General features: G+C 40.6%; 1 protein-coding gene across 3 annotated transcripts in view; it reads left to right on the plus strand.

The window, feature by feature from the left end:
• Positions 1 to 17,034, plus strand: part of ROR2 (receptor tyrosine kinase like orphan receptor 2) — a 187,476-nt gene that overhangs the window by 145,494 nt on the left and 24,948 nt on the right. For 2 of the 3 annotated variants that reach the window (XR_008463748.1, XR_008463747.1), the window contains exons 5-9: positions 3,394 to 3,521; positions 6,887 to 7,201; positions 8,684 to 8,929; positions 10,596 to 10,798; positions 13,027 to 16,530. Coding sequence is in view for 1 of the 3 variants with exons in the window: in XM_054185152.1 (XP_054041127.1) it covers positions 3,394 to 3,521; positions 6,887 to 7,201; positions 8,684 to 8,929; positions 10,596 to 10,798; positions 13,027 to 14,469 (2,335 nt within the window). In the remaining 2 variants the exon portion in view is untranslated. Of the gene's footprint in view, positions 1 to 3,393; positions 3,522 to 6,886; positions 7,202 to 8,683; positions 8,930 to 10,595; positions 10,799 to 13,026; positions 16,980 to 17,034 lie in introns of those variants that run through there. The other variant, XM_054185152.1, reaches the window with a different exon arrangement.

Genomic DNA, 17,034 nt, shown 5'->3' on the forward strand with positions numbered 1-17,034 from the left:
CCTGGAAAATCTGGTCAATATTAGAGACACCCCACATTGTACATAAAAGAAGTATCAGTGTTTTGGTTTTACTTGTGCATGCCCAAAATAAAAGGTTCTCCTGCTTAGCTTTATATTAGAAAGGCTAGTTCTTAACTTTTATGTTCTGGCAGAAGATGACCTTATGGGCCTGGAAAACTAATGGCGTTTATCCTAAAAAATGGAAGTTGCAGTTCTAGGAATAGAAGGTCTGTCTTTACAGATTCTTTACCATTTAATTCTTAAATCCTAACTCTGGTCAAACATCTGACAAGTAGTTGAGAGGAGAGTTCTCTCAGTAGGAGAATATACATTACATCCACTCTAATCGAGTTGTCAGAAAATTCATGTTCCAGGTGCACTGTGTTTGAGACCCCCCTCCAACAAAGGTGAAAAAATAAGTTCAACACATAGGATGTCTCTGACTCTGTTTTTAGTTATGTAAAAATGGAAGAAAATCACTAGTGAGAAAAAGTTATGCCACCTTGAAGCATTCAGAAAGAAACAATAAAGAAGAAAGGTAGAAAAGTACCTATGGCTGTTAGCTTGTAGGATTTCTGCAAGTGAAACAAATTTAACTCTTCTGGATTACTCCTGTGGAGTCAGATTTCTGTTTTTACCAGGGTTCTTGATCACAGTTGACTTTACAGCTCAAGCAGCAGGAAATTGAAGAGTCAGTATTTCTGCCTATTTTCAACAGCTTTTAACTCTTGCTCTGATCAGCAACTAAATTGCTGGCATATGGTTTGGAACACAAATCAAAGCCACACGTGGTTCCAAAAACTCCTGTTTGAACTGAGCATGATGCTGCTTCTGTGCTGTTTTACTAGATTCCCCCCAGCTTGCTTTTTGCTGTAGACGTTTTACCATGCGCTGAGTTCACATGTAGCCAAAGGAAAGAGTAATCTGTAAGGAGATTTAACTGCTGTCACTTCTGCAGCTTTGTTGAAATCAACTGTTTTCCTAAGAAGACTAATGTAATTTTGTCCCCTTGATCACTAGTAGTATTCAAACTGTACTCACTGAGTTCCCTGACCTGGCAAAGATGCATGTAGAATAACAGCCCAGCTTCTACCAGAGCATCTGACATCAGGTTACTGTTTAATTTTGCTTGCATCCATGGTAATGGTCATATCCAGTTTAGTTTAATCAGCAGTTGACTATAACATGGGAGAGGGAAGCATATGTGTGTATATATGGTATCTAAGCTGTATTTAGAAGTTCTTGACAGAAATAAATAAACTGAGCTAAGTAAGAGATCACACTGGTTTTGACACCAAACCCATGCTGTTTGAAGTGCTGTTTTTTATAGAGGTTTGGTGGGGGGCTTTTGGTTTGTTTTTGGTTTTTTTGTGCTGGCAAGATAGCCCTGCACTGAGAGTTGAAGTGTGATGTATGGTTTCAGTTAGATACATTGCTGACTTTGTTCTGCAGGATAGGCGTATGAATTTACTCTTGAGAAGAAGGTCAAATAGGGGTTTCATACTCATTGAGTTCCTTATGGGAATTGCTGACTTCCTAGTGAGGTGGTCAAGGATCATGAAACAGGCACAGAAAAGGTGCTTTGATATTTTTGTCCCTTCGGGCATGATTCAATTGTTGTAAAATTAAAGGTTTTGTTATGGGAGTGAAAGAATTCACTGCAGAAATTAACTGATCCTGAAAGACTCCTCCTTGACTTTATCCACTATAATCAAAAACTTACATATCTTTGTGGAAGCAGAACTTGTTTCAGAGTTTGTAGACAAAATGTTGCTTTATGAATATTTAACGATCATACTGTGATGGGAAATAAAGGCCAACAACAACTTCACGAGACACTTCTTATCACCGTTTCTAGCAGCTGTGTGACGGACTGAGTCAGGTTAAGGCAGGACCTTAACCTCCTGTCTTCTTTCTGGGAGGAAAGGGACACATGCTGCTCGAGTGGTGATCAATGGTTCCAGCTTTTGGCTACACTGTATGGACGGTTCTGTCCAACCTTCCACTGCCAAAGAGTTAATACTTTAAGAAATAGTGGTAACATTTCCCTGAAGAGATGAGCTTTATCAGGGAGACAGACTGAGGTTCCTAAGACAGAATAAGATATTGGAAATAACGATCTGCACTCAGCACTGCTTAGGTGTTGGGTGGTGTGCTCAGCATGGCTAGCTGCTGTTAGGCAGCAGGTTTTCATGCCAATTTGGCCCAGATGAAGTTATGTGGGTTTACACATATGCACTAACAGTTTTGTCCTGCTCATGTGTCATGTGAAGGAAGGGTGAACGTATTTGTAAGAGAAGTGGAAACATGGGTGACAAAACAGATATTGATATCCAAAGATAATACAGTACAAAGTGCAGAAGACTACTGAAGTAATATTTCGAAAATCACTGGTATGGGAGAGGTACCTTAGACTTTTCAAGTGACTGTTAAGTTACAAAAGCCGATTAAACTTTCGGGTGTCCTAGGATTAGGTTAGTCTAGAATCATGGTTTTCTAGATTATGTTTTAAGCCTTTTTTGGTCCATTATGCAGTGGATGGCATGATGTGAATCCATCACGCTAGTGAATCCTAGCACAGAGGCTGTGCCATGCCAGAGGAAATACACAACATACTAGATATTAACTCTGAGAGAGCTCTCATTCTGAAGCCCCCTTTCAGTGCTCAGACAGTTAAGATCTATGGATCAGCTCTGTATTATTTACCAGGGCTTTAGGGATGATGTGTTGAACCACTGAGCCTTTAGTCTAGTGCTTTTATGCCAAAATATTTATGTTGATGTAAGGGAGTAAAATTTGGCCCAAAACCTCATTGAATTGAAAAACGTATTAAAATACATGTTAGAAGAGGAATTTGGCATTGACTCTGGCTAGAGAGAACAGGAAAAGAGGTTAAAACCTGTGTTACTTTTTATTCTGTTTACTTAATTCAGAGTTCAAAATTATTTTGCGTTTTAATTAAAGCTTGGCAATGTCTCCTCTGCTGTTCGCTACAGGAAATGAAGAAATGGAGAGAGAGGTGGGGGAAGAGAACCAACTGTTTGCCTAATTGCACTGGGTGCAGCTAGATCTAACAAGATCTATGTTGCTGTCTCAATCTAACAGCTTTTTGATAGATTCATCTGTCAAATCCCATTACTATTAGCATGTGATTTTTAAATTAATCTTGGGGTTTGGTTTACTTCTTTCTCTAATTAACTACTTACAGGGTGCCTCATTTATGCTTCTAAGGTGGTGTAGAGAGAATGGGAGGAGAAAGCTGCACCTGGGTAACGGAACAATTTCAGGTTTACAGTCTTTAGGGGTTTTCTCCTTTTATAAGAATATATTTTGCAAAAAATCTTTGGGGACAGCTAGACTGCTGCTTATAAAATCCTAACCTGTCTTTTGCAGAGAAGATTACCATGAAGATGGGTTCTGTCAGCCATACAGGGGAATTGCGTGTGCACGAATCATTGGAAACAGGACCATTTATGTGGACTCCCTCCAGATGCAAGGGGAAATTGAAAACCGAATTACTGGTAAGCTTATATATCTCTGTAGCAGGGCAAAAAACATCCATGAAAGTATCCAGTTTAGGTATAAATAGTGCTAGCATCTTTTTCAGTTTTATCCTTATACTAAGGTTTAGAGAAGGTAAGCCAGTTTCCCACCTATGCAGTTAGCAAAATTTGGAGCAAGGAAGATGAATTACTGCTCTCATGCGTAGAAGCTTTTTTCATGTCTTTAACTAAAATGTCAGAGCATGGACTTTTTAACAGCTCATAGTTTATACTGGAGCTTTTTTGTGATGGATTCAAATGGAAGATTTTTTAAAAACTCAATTTGTGATGTAATATAAAATCACTGGGTTTTGATTTTCTTGAAAAATATATGGTGGCCTTTCCCTTGGATTTCCTGTCCTTCTGTATAATCTTATCAGAGTCTGGATTTCACATTAAAAAAAAAAAAAAAAAAAAAAAAAGAGTCAACCTTTCTGTGCTCTGCCCCTGCTGATGCTGTACATCAACATGGGTTTTCTTCACTGGACCTCCGTTAGCTGACGTTAGCAGCTGTGACTCTGATGTACAGAAGAAGAGCAAGCAAATGAATCCATGAAATAGATCAAACTGTTTCTCATAATATATGAGCAATTAACTCAGTCCAGTAGGAGCTTATTTGTGTCTGGCCACATGTGGTTAACTAATTGAATTTGCCATTTTAACATACCTAGTTGCCAAAATACCTAGTTTGACTTCACTTGTCAGCCCCTAATTGTCAAGCCTGAAATCCAGGTCACGTTTTTTTCTGTTCTTGAGATGGTGATCAGATTCCTGGACTGGTAAAATCCAGGTGCTGACCTTTCCTTGTGCTATTGCAACTCATTCTCCTCCCTCTTTCTCCTGTACTCTGTTGTAATTCCAGCCTCTGTTACCATTATGTCATTAATTAATACATACTATTGATGAAATTTTTTTCTACAGCATAATCTCTATCCTGTTTGGATGTTTTTCAGCAATACAGAAATGTTCAGCTATTTGAAATGATTAAATTTGTAACTCCATGAATCAGGTTCATAATGTCCTTTAAAAACAACCAAAAAAACAAAAACCAAAACAGAAAAGCAAAACAAAACACAAAACTCCAAGAAAACCTGTGATATATTCCACAAAATGTTTATTGATCAATTTACACTTGTTTCTGGAACATACCACATGGACATAGATGGATCTGGCTCCTGGATCCCTAATACTACTGATTATCAGTTAGATTTTTGGAGGCTGGGGGCTGGTACTGTCTGTCCTAGAATTTAAGAGAATTTCTGATGGAACTGTTCTTTTTCAGGAAAACTCTGTGAACCACCACTTAGAGCTACCTAGTGCCTAGCTAGGCAGTAATGGTAATCCATCAATAAAATGGCATTTTCAAACTATATACATCTGAAGGACATACTAAATGCTTCATGCAAAATAATCCTGAGGATTTCACAATTTACTTGGTTCTTACAAGTCTTCTTACACATAAAACAAGTATTGCAAGACTGGGTGTTCTCTGTCCAAATGACAGGGTATTTTTGAAATTGCAGTAACGTGTTAGATAATAAAAAATAAATGTGCTGTATAACTGCTGCTGAGATTTTGCTTATGCTTTTGCCCGTACTTTCTAAGTGCCGTTTTTGGTGAAAGGCCCTTGTGCCCAGAGCCGTAGGGCATTAAGGGGAGGCTGTGCGTAGGAAACAGTGACACCTGCCGCCTGACACCGAGAAAATTTAATAAGGTTTCAGGCGACATCTATGGGGAATTTTCACTCTGGATTTTCATTTCCCTGCCGTGCTGACGACGTTCTTTTTGTCTCAATGGCCCCTGGTGCTGTTTGGTCCTGGCCACATGGTAAGGTGAGAATTGTAGCCTTCTATTAAAAAAAAAGGACGTTTCTGGAGAAAAACTTGAGACATGACTTGAAAGACTGGAAAGCCAACAATAAAGAGTGCACAGACCTGACCCCTGACCTCTGGGTGTGTGTGGCTAGCAATGTCTTTGTTGTGCTGTTTAATATCTGTTTAATACCTAAAAAAATAAACCCCTTAGATGCCATCGCACCATCCTTCCAGCTTTTGCAGCCCTCATCAAAATAAGGACATGATTGTGAATTGTGCACTCTTCACTCATGCTTATCTAAATTCTGTAATGCCTTCACAAAAATTAGTGTGGTATTTCAAATAGCCAACAGTGCCTGCTTCCCCCCTCCCGGTTTATTTTTTCCCTGTTAGTCTTCAGGACAAGCACGTGTCACAGCTGTCATTTGAGGCCTGATACCATCCTTGCATGCAGTGTTCCCTACATGACTGACAAGCAGTTATATTCCTGTGTTAATATCCCTGTATTAAAACAAGCAAAGGTGTAAACAGTACAAAAGGCTGGAGTTGGGGCTGCTCGTTGCATGTGTCGTGTTTAGGAAGAGACAGGAGACTCTCTGATAGCAGGTGGCAGCAGGAAGTAGATGGTTGAAAGAAGAGAGCTGGACAAGATGGAAAGAATTAATTTGTATGTTGTAAATAGACTGCTGAATGACTTGAACTGCTCATTTCCTCTCTTTTAATAGTGTGTGTTGGTGGAATGTGCAGTCTAGCAAACCTCGTTCACAGATGATGCTTTCTAGTGTGGGAGTGAATGTTTCTGCATTTAAAGCTTCATTCATCCCCAGATAGATGCTGCATATGCACATTTGTCTTTTCTTTGCAATGTGCAAAAAAAATCTCAGATATATGTTAGTGTGTAGATGCTGAAGGGCAGGATTAAGTTCCTAATCCATTATGACTTTCATCTTAATGTGGTCAGTATGATGAGATTGATTACATTCATTTTTGCCAAAACTGCTGCCTGTTAGTCTTCTCATGTCTATTAATAGCAATGTCTCCTCATATACCAATGGCACACTTCCTTTTGCCTTTCAAGACTTGAAAAACACTTGCCTTGTTTATTGATCAAAATGTCTACAGGAGGAAGAATCTACGTGTTCCTCATTCAGATTTTACCTAATTAGGAACATTGGAAATACATGTCAACATGCTGGCAGGTGTATCTTGCTTTCACTCTGTATTCTTTCAAGTTAAAATTAGGCAAGTGCTGACAGTTTGCTCAATGCTAGTCACTTGGGTAACTTGCTAAGAACTAAGGTACTACAAGCTCTATGCAGACATCAGAGGGAGACGGATGGTGGGTTTGTTTATGCATTTGTTAGCTCTCCTTTACAGCAGAAATTGCCTTATTTCCCTGCTGCTCAGTAGGCTTTCAGACCCTCAAGAAAAGATGAAAGTTATAAAAGGCAAATGACGTGGAAATTTTGTTGTTTCTCATGCTTTTTTTTTTTAATTAATACTTAAGGCAGTACTTTTGTTCCTTTCTAGCTGCATTTACCATGATTGGCACTTCTACGCATTTGTCTGATCAGTGCTCACAGTTTGCTATACCATCCTTCTGCCACTTTGTGTTTCCCTTGTGTGATGAGCGCTCTCGGACGCCTAAGCCACGGGAGCTGTGCCGGGATGAATGTGAAGTTCTGGAGAACGATCTCTGTAGGCAGGAATACAACATCGCTAGGTCAAACCCCCTCATCTTGATGCAGCTACAGTTGCCTAAGTGTGAGGATCTCCCACGACCTGACACCTTGGAAGCTGCCAACTGCATAAGGATTGGGATCCCCGTGGAGAGACTCAGCCGATGTAAGTTTGGGTGTGTCATCGCTGGGAAAAAGTAGGGTTCGTTACCTCCTCAGGTTTGGTCTGAGAGACAGTATTTTATCAGTCATTCTTTTATGTAAAGAAAGTACTGAGATATAGAGATATATAGATATATAGTGCTATACTGGATGCTACTACTTTTGATCATGTTAATACTGACCATAACCTTGCACTGTTTTAGGGTATAGTTAGGATGGCAAGGAAGTTTAAAGGATGCTGCTTAGTACTGAAAAGGTTATATCAACCATTCTGGGCTACAAAACTCTCTGCACACAACCAATATGACTCAGATTTGCGAGGGGCAGCAATGCGTTGCAGGCTTCCCTTCCCACATGCCTGCCCCCACCTCTGGCTCAGTCCTTGCCTTTCTGGATGAGTCCCCCCATACAGCTATTTGTGAGTTCTGTTTACCTATCAATAAACCTCAAATAGGCTGTGGAAGCTTCACTGGAAAAAACTGTTCAGACATTAAACATTTAATGTTCATTCTTTCTATAAGGAACTCCACTCCTGTAAATTGAGCATGGAGTGTAATTGTCTTTCTTCACCCATATAGGATGGGTGAAAACACTGATCTCACTTCTGTGAATTTATATTTGCATCCCATGAGTAGAAGGGCTGTTCTGTTGTTCAGTAATTATGTGCTGACAATTTTTCTGCCTACTCTGTTTCCTAGCAATTAATCACCACCCCCTACAATGAACGTTATAAGAAAGGTCCAAGAGATGTTTAAAGTTCAAACTGTGACAAGACTATTCTGAATATCCATTGCCTGAACCCACAGTTAGGAGCAGGGTCATAGAATCAGCGAATCATAGAAACATTTAGGTTGGAAGCGACCTTAAAGATCATCTAGTTCCAACCCCCCTGCCATGGGCAGGGACACCTCCCACTAGACCAGGCTGCTCAAAGCCCCATCCAGCCTGGCCTTGAACACCTCCAGGGATGGGGCAGCCACAGCTTCTCTTGGCAAGCTGTTCTGGTGTCTCACCACTCTCACAGGAAAGAATTTCTTCCCCATATCTAATCTAAATCTACCCTCTTCCAGTTTAAAACCATCAGCCCTTGTCCTGTTGCTCCGCTCCCGGATCAAGACTCCCTCCCCAGCTTTCCTGTAGCCCCTTTAGGGACTGGAAGGGACTCTAAGGTCTCCCCAGAGCCTTCTCTTCTCCAGGCTGAACAACCCCAACTCCTTAATATCAACTTTCATTCAGAGTTACCAAATACTGGTGTGTATAGCCATAGAGCTGAGATACTCTAGGGCAGAATCCAGAAATAACTGGGTGTAAGAGTACAGATACTTGCAGAACTGTTATTTCAAAACCCACAGCTTTCATTTAAATCCTGAAGTACCTAAATTCAAGTACTTTTTGCATACATAGTCTATGCACTTCCACCCTTTTGGTCTTGTAAGCCCTTGATTGTTTTCTTATTTGCAATGTTTTGTCAAACCCTACGTTGCAGATCATCAGTGCTACAATGGTTCTGGAGCAGACTACAGAGGGACGGTCAGTGTTACCAAGTCTGGCCACACTTGCCAACTCTGGGACTCTCAGAGTCCCCACAGCCATGATCTGACAAGCACACAGTTCCCAGAGCTAGGTGGAGGACATGCATATTGCCGAAATCCTGGAGGTCAGATGGATGGGCCCTGGTGTTTTACAAAGAATAAAAACGTACGCATGGAACTGTGTGACATACCTTCCTGTAGTATGTATTCTCTTTCTTTTTTCCCCTACTACCATCCTGAATCCTGTGCAATTTTGAATGTTCCCTATTTTTACAAGTACAATTCACTTAAGAGGGTTATGCTTTTAAATGTTTCACTTGCTGTAATATGGCACCCTTGTTTTGTGTTGTAGGCATTTAATATTTTCTGGAAATCAGAGAGTGTAACTGGGATACTGTGACAGTTTTTTATTATGTATTGGGTGCTTAAGCTGAGATAATAATTAACGATACTGCTGCAGTTTGTATTCTAACTTGTCAAATGCCAGACTTGACGTACTTATCACCTATATGCGTTTGGTTTGCTCACACTCCTCAATGGTATATTGTGTTTGACCTGTATGGCACCTTGCAGGCAGCAAGGATTTTCAGATCCTGTAGAGGGAGATACAGCACCATGCTTGATCGGAAGGAAACCACGTGAAGTGCAGAAGCAGAGATGTCATAAAACACATGATCATATCATAAAAGTCCTACACTATCTGCTAGCAGCTCTGAACCACACAACTGATAGCAAAAATAAAAAGCACTGCTCTCACGGCTTAGTACTGTCCCACACACTTCCCTGCCTTAGTACAGCCTGCACTCTAGAGCTGGTATAGTGGTAACAGTCTTTGGGCGCAACAAAGCAACTTAATACTGTGCTTCATTAGGAAGAAAAGCATGTTTCCTGCAACAACAGATGTATCATAGAAGTCATAAAAGTGGTTTTGTTACCGATTGCCTGGGTATTTAACAGCACTCAAAATTGATATGACATTTCTTAGTTACTTCACTTTTTTACAGTAACATGATTTGACATTTATAATAAATTTCTACATTGCACGTAACATGGTATAAAGATAACACTGGGATGTGGTTGTGGTGAAAGCAGTAGCCGCAAATAGCAAAACCGCGGATTGCAGAAAACATCCCAGGCAGTTCCAATGAACATTTTGGACATCACTATGCTTTCCTAGGGTCTCTAAGTATAAAGAAAACAGACTTTTTGGAGGTTTCCAGAGCAGTCTTATTAAGTGTTTTGATGGTTTTTTCATGTCTGTCTCACTGTAACGTAAAAACACTTTAATTCTATTAAGTACAAAACAAACAATATCTCTGCCAGTGAGAAATTAGATTTATTTTATTCTGGGCAGAAGTAGTACCAGGGGAAGTAAAAAGTGGACAAAGTGCTGATGAAATGGCTGAAGTTGGGCGAGAAGGCCAGATGGCAATGCTGTGCTGTGGTTTATCACATTGCTTTATATACTGTGATAAAAAGACTACTCATTTGGTTTTTATCCCCTGAACAAGATAATGCAATGATACTCAGGTCTATGTTCCACAGTTCCCACAACAAGAAGCCTCAAAAATAAAGTGAAATAAACCACATACTGTTATAGTCAACACATTAAATATGGGGCTCCTAGTTTTGTTCATACCACTAGTTGCTTTGTCCATTCAAACTTCTTTGAAATATTTAATGGAAAATTATGAAGAAGGGGGAGACAGTTAGGTGACTTCTACTTTCAAGCTGTAGGAGTTCACTTTTTGTTTAAAATATAGTATCAATAATCATACTGGTTTTGGATGTTTGGGGTTTTTTGCTTTTCTATTGACTGCATTAAAAATACTTATTGTAAACAATGAACATTTTTGTGCCTGACAGGTCCACGTGACAACAGTAAAATGGGAATCCTGTATATCCTGGTTCCCAGCATAGCCATCCCTCTGGTTATCGCCTGCCTTTTCTTTCTGGTCTGCATGTGCCGAAACAAGCAGAAGGCCTCTGCTGCTACACCACAGCGCCGCCAGCTGATGGCATCTCCCAGCCAGGACATGGAAATGCCACTCATTAATCAACATAAACAGGTATTTTTTCCAGAGTTTGCTTAGGTCACATATTTCCAAAGTGTCCTGAGTTTCAGAGTCTCAGCTTGTTGGTGTTCAAATTGAGCCATGTTGTAAGGGACCTAATTTTCATACTGTGCTGGCCATCTACTTCAGTGAAAATTAGGTCTTGCACTCCCTAGCTGTATCGAGAAATCCTAGCCTTGGGCAACAGCTTTCAGGACAAAGTACTTTATGACATTTGCCTTTACCTGTCAGTCCTCATTCTGCCTGCAGTCCCAGTGACTGGAAATGTTATTTCTGATCCAGTCTTCAGCCTGCAGCTCTTTTTCTCTCCTGGTAACGATGTGGCCAGTTTGCTTGTTTAAAGCAGCATGCACGGTGGGGCTTCTTGTCTAATCTGTCGGCTCAGTCTGCTGGTATTCTGAACCACCACCGAGCAGGGAGCTGAGCCAGGGTGCAACAAATTTCTAAGGCTGTGTATCACAAAGGATGGTGAAGTGAAAATGGCTTTGAACTTCTGTCTACAGACCTCAGCTCCTGCATGCTATTTTCTGGGTCAACTAACTGATCTCCACATTAAAATCTTGTTCAGAGCTAATGTTGAATTTTTAATCACAGCATTTACAAGATGCAAGCTCTAAAAAACAATGCTCTATTTGGAACAATTGGCAACATCTGTTCAGGAAGCTGTAGAATATTTCTGGGATATTACCAACTGTAACAAATTGTGTGATAAGGGGGAGGTTGAATGGCTGAGTCTGGACTGTGTAAAAGAATAGGGAATATTAATGGTTCAGTTTAAATAAAATTAATCACTTAGAGTTAATCATTTAGTGCTAGGCTGCATTGGTGTACTACTTATATAGAACTCATTCAGCGTATGTAGCTAAAATTGCTGAAACCTTAGGCCGCAAACTGTGAAATTCACCTTGAACTAGGTAAGTTCAACTTGTTTTAAACTTCTACTTAGTTACATAAAAGAAGGCCCTAAGACTGGTACAAGCCAGGAGATAAGGAAGCTACTGTCAGAGGAGGATGCAACTTGCCAAGATAAGAACAGTTAACAGAGACAGAGAAAGAATCTGATAAGGAATAAGAAGACCTCAGACCACAAATTACCTGGGGGCATGAATGAAGAACACATGAGGGGCAGATGCATGGATTGTCAGGGTATAATTGCCCAGCAATTTCTTGGTTCTGTGTCCTCTTCCAGAGGCACCCAGAGCAGGCTGTCGTTGCTGCTCTACCACTCAAATAAATTATTATTTTTTTCTTTTGATTATTGGATTATTGCCTGAGACTCTGCTATGGGAAATCTAGGGCAAAGAAACTTTTTTAACAGCAGGAAACTGTCTGGTCCAGTCCATAGTCTGTTGGCCACCAAAATCAGAGCTTGCTCCCAAATCACCTGTTAAATCCTCTTTCCAGCCTGCCCTGCTCCCTCCTGCTCCAGTGCACTATGTGTGAAGTTCTGCCAGCTGCATCTGTCTTGGCTGGGGGCTCCTCCAGCCCATGCTGGTCAGGACGAACCCATTAGATCGCCATCACAAACTCTCTTGCTCTCCCTACCAGCTGCAGGAGGGAGGCTCTGGGGATGTCTCACTCTTGGCTTTGCCACCTATTCCTTCATGTACCAGAGAGAAATTCCTTCTCCCTTCTGCTCCTCTTCTACCCGCCTCTTCATCAAAGCTAGCACGAGGTTTTTCAGTGGGGGCTGTTCCTGTACTGCAATGGAGGAGAAAGGGCATATCTGCCACTGTAGAACTGAAAGAGAGAGGTTTTTTTTCCATCTTCTGCTGGAAGGCATGTTTCAGTTCACCCCAAGACTGCCACCTCCTCAGTCAGTGCCCACAGCTTTTCTGACGCATGTCCAGTGGGCACCTCTGGGCAGATCTGTAGGGCAAGTGCAGCTGCAGTTTACAGACATCATCATTTGCCAGATTTACTCTGAACTGATTATTCATTTAGCTTGCAGGAAATATGGTTGCTCCTTTGAAAAAATAATTATACTCATCATCTTGCAGCATAATTCAATTTACACTTCTGATAATAGTATAACTCATTTCAAGGTTAACTGTAAAATCAATATGCTGATGTGAATACACAAAAAGCTGAGAAGTAATTTTGGCCCAATTTATCTTCCATTTGGAGCACTTAACCACTGGGAACTTTTCTTTCATAAGAAACTCTGTTGTTTACAAAACATTGGGACTTTTTATTGACTTATTTTCTTTACTTAATTTCAGGCTAAACTTAAAGAAATCAACCTGTCCACTGTACGGTTTATGGAGGAACTAGGAGAGGAGAGGTTTGGCAAAGTCTACAAGGGGCATCTTTTTGGTACAGCACCAGGTGAACAGACACAGGCTGTTGCTATCAAGACACTCAAAGACAAAGCAGAACTGGCTCTTCGGGAAGAATTCAAACATGAGGCAATGATGAGGTCACGATTACAGCACCCAAACATTGTTTGTTTGCTGGGAATAGTGACGAAGGAACAACCCATAAGCATGATTTTCAGTTATTGTTCCCACAGTGACCTCCATGAGTTCTTGGTGATGAGATCTCCACATTCAGACGTTGGGAGCACTGACGATGACAAGACAGTAAAATCCACTCTGGAACCAGCAGACTTTTTCCACATCGTGACTCAGATAGCTGCGGGAATGGAATATCTTTCAAGCCACCATGTTGTCCACAAGGACTTGGCCACTAGAAATATACTGGTTTTTGATAAACTGAATGTGAAAATATCTGATTTAGGCCTTTTCAGGGAAGTTTACGCTGCTGATTACTACAAACTGATGGGAAATTCCCTTCTTCCTATCCGGTGGATGTCCCCTGAGGCTATTATGTATGGCAAGTTTTCTATTGATTCGGATATATGGTCATACGGAGTTGTGTTGTGGGAAGTTTTCAGCTATGGCCTGCAGCCTTACTGTGGTTATTCTAACCAGGATGTCATCGAGATGATCAGGAACCGACAGGTTTTGCCATGTCCTGACGACTGCCCCACATGGATATACACTTTGATGTTGGAGTGTTGGAATGAATTTCCCAACAGAAGACCAAGATTTAAAGATATACACAACAGACTAAGAACATGGGGAAACCTTTCTAATTACAACAGCTCAGCGCAAACTTCTGGGGCAAGCAACACCACGCAAACAAGTTCTCTCAGCACAAGCCCTGTTAGCAACGTCAGCAATGCCAGGTACATTGGACCAAAGCAGAAAACTCCAGCTTTCCCTCAACCACAGTTCATACAAATGAAAGGGCAGATGAGACCAATGGTCCCACCTCCTCAGCTCTACATTCCAGTCAATGGTTACCAGCCAATGCCTGCCTATGGTGCTTACTTGCCAAATTTTTACCCTGTCCAAATTCCAATGCAAATGGCTCCTCAGCAAATGCCTCCCCAGATCATTCCCAAACCAGGCTCCCACCACAGCGGGAGTGGATCCACCAGCACAGGCTATGTAACAACAGCACCTTCCAATGCATCGGTGGCTGACAGGGCTGCTCTGCTCTCAGAGGGCACAGATGACACACACAATGGAACAGAAGACATTGCCCAGAATCCCGTCCAGGAGGAGGAGGAAGAGGAGGGCTCCGTGCCTGAAACAGAATTGCTGGGTGATAATGACACACTTCAGATGGACGAAGCAGAAATTCAATCAGAAGCCTAAGGAAGTTGGCCTCATTACTAAGAATTTCACATCACTTCCATGCATGGAGACTATAGATCTTTAGGCTTAACGGCAATGATTTTGATCTAACTAAAAGAAACAAAGCTAAAACACCTACACCCATGTAAAGTGCAGCAGTAATGATATACTGGGTTTATTGACCATTGCAACCATCAGATTTTGCAAATATGATGGTATAGAATTGTTGGGTTTAATCTTTTTTACTGTCCTACAGTTCTTGAGGGAAGCTGCTTTTCAGTTATGTACTGTTGCTGTGCAACGTATTGCAGAGTAGCATTGCACATCATGTATATCATGATATGTGAGTGTAATGTTAGTGAATTATGCTTAAACCAGTAACACAAAAAGGAATCCAACTATGGTTGCAGGATTGCTCTGAGCATAAAGAAGTGCCCTGGATATGACGGACAGCTTAGTTTATAGTATTTATCTCTTTGATAATGGACACAAGATTGGTGTTTTCTTTCTGAGTCTGAAAAAAATAACAAGTTGAGAATACTGATCCGTGTTTCTATTATGGTAACCAGAAAAGTAGGGAAAATGAACATAAAATTGGCTGTGCTGAGTCAGACCATGGTTCTGTCCAGCCCAGTAGCATGTCTCGAAAGGCCATCAATAATGTCTGCCCAGGGGAGACTGCAAGGGCAATTTCCCTTGTAGAATTTCCCCAGGGTATTTCCCCAGCCTCCAGCAATTTGTGGCTTAGGGACTTCCCAAGCCAGAAGTGGAACTTTTTTCTGTTTAATAGCCCTCGATGGAATTTTCTACCATGAATTTATCCAAATGATTTTGAACCCACATAAACTTATAGCATCCACAACATCCTGTGGAATAACATGAGAGGAGAGAGGATGGCTTGCTTTCATCATTCCCAATGAATGACTGTGACAGAAGCTTCCAGATGAGATCATCTGACTGCATTTGTGGATGAAAGTATTCCTTCTCTGCTGCGTATTTTCAGCAGCAAGCAGCCTTAATACACTGTTAACCAAAAATGGGGATATTGTAGGGGATATTGTAGGTGTGCACTAACTTAACAATCCAAATTTAATTGCATATTGGTTATCAAGTATAGAAAAGGGCTCCACATATATGTTCCTACATTGTAAAAGTGTTGGGGTTTGTGCGGGGTTATAGACTTACTTGATTTACTGCAATTACTGCTGGATTGCATGTGAAACCATGTTTTTTCCTGCCTCTTTAGTGAAAATGAACCTTTGAACTTTAGAAGACCAAAATAACCAATACTGTACAAAGTGCTGGTTTTGTGCTTCTATTTGCAGGATGAATCATGTACAGACCCTTAAATGTAATTTATATTTTACTACATTTTATATACCTTTTTTCATTGAAATATTTGGATTTTTGAATGAATGCCTTCATAACTTAACCATTTACAATATTCACACGTGGTGCAGTTTTATTGTATTGCTGTTTCATTTTGTTAAACATGCAGACAGGTCCATACATTTCATGACCCTTTCTGTAATACAAGCAATACACATTCTCATTGTAGCATTGTAGTCAACACACACCATAGCTATAAGTTGTACATCCAACATGGACTATTCAATAAAGTGATGCAAAAAATATGATTAAGTATGTTATCTTTATAGTTCCTACAGCTGCTGTTTTGTTATGGTACTTTGTGGAAATAGAAATGGCCACAGTTCCTTATGTTACATGTTTCGTACCTAAACTACAACTTTTTATTTTATTATTTTGGGATTCACTTGTAAGTTGTGTATCATTGTGATCTACACCCTGTGTTCATGGTATGGCAGCATTACTTATTTCCAGCATTTCACCTGGATTTGGAAATGCACTGGTAGGAATAAAATATGAAAGCTTTATTACTTGTGTTAATATAATGCAGCTTTGGGTGCTATTACTAAATAAAGGATAAATAAATAAAAAAAATGTGAAGTTTATTTACTTTAAGTTCTTTGTCTCTTCTAGGTTTCATGTTCTCAGATTAATGAACTTCATTAATCAACTACACTGACTTCCTTTGCTAATTTACTGCCTGAAAAATGGAGAGTAAGTAGTCCAGTTATACCACATGCATCAGTGAGAGAAGAGATACAATACACTTATAAGTGGCAGTCAATGGAAGTGTCTGTACAGCACTGTCTGAAGTTCAGCCCATTTCTAACAGTCAAAGAGCATTACAACTTTGTGTGCTTTGTGTGCAGTTTGGGAAACTCCTAATTCCCTTCTTCAAGCCTCATAAATTCCAGCCTATAAATAGCTATAGTCAGAAAAAATAGGACAGGCTCCTGTACTGACTTTCCCATCCCCACTAAGATGTGTATGTGCTCTCAAAATGATGGTAGAGTATTGCAGTATGCAATTCTCTAGGCCAGGCTTGGTGATGCACACAGTACCACAGAGGGGCTTTCTCCCATCAGTTGATATGGACGCACTTCCCTGAGCTGCAACAGTCAGAGCCGTGACAGTGTGCAAACATTTCATCTGCGGCTCAGGTGGCCACCTCTGCACCACTACCCACATATTAGTGGCTAATCTAAGTCATATGGATTG

This window comes from Rissa tridactyla, chromosome Z, assembly GCF_028500815.1.
Source record: "Rissa tridactyla isolate bRisTri1 chromosome Z, bRisTri1.patW.cur.20221130, whole genome shotgun sequence".
Taxonomy (NCBI): domain Eukaryota; kingdom Metazoa; phylum Chordata; class Aves; order Charadriiformes; family Laridae; genus Rissa; species Rissa tridactyla.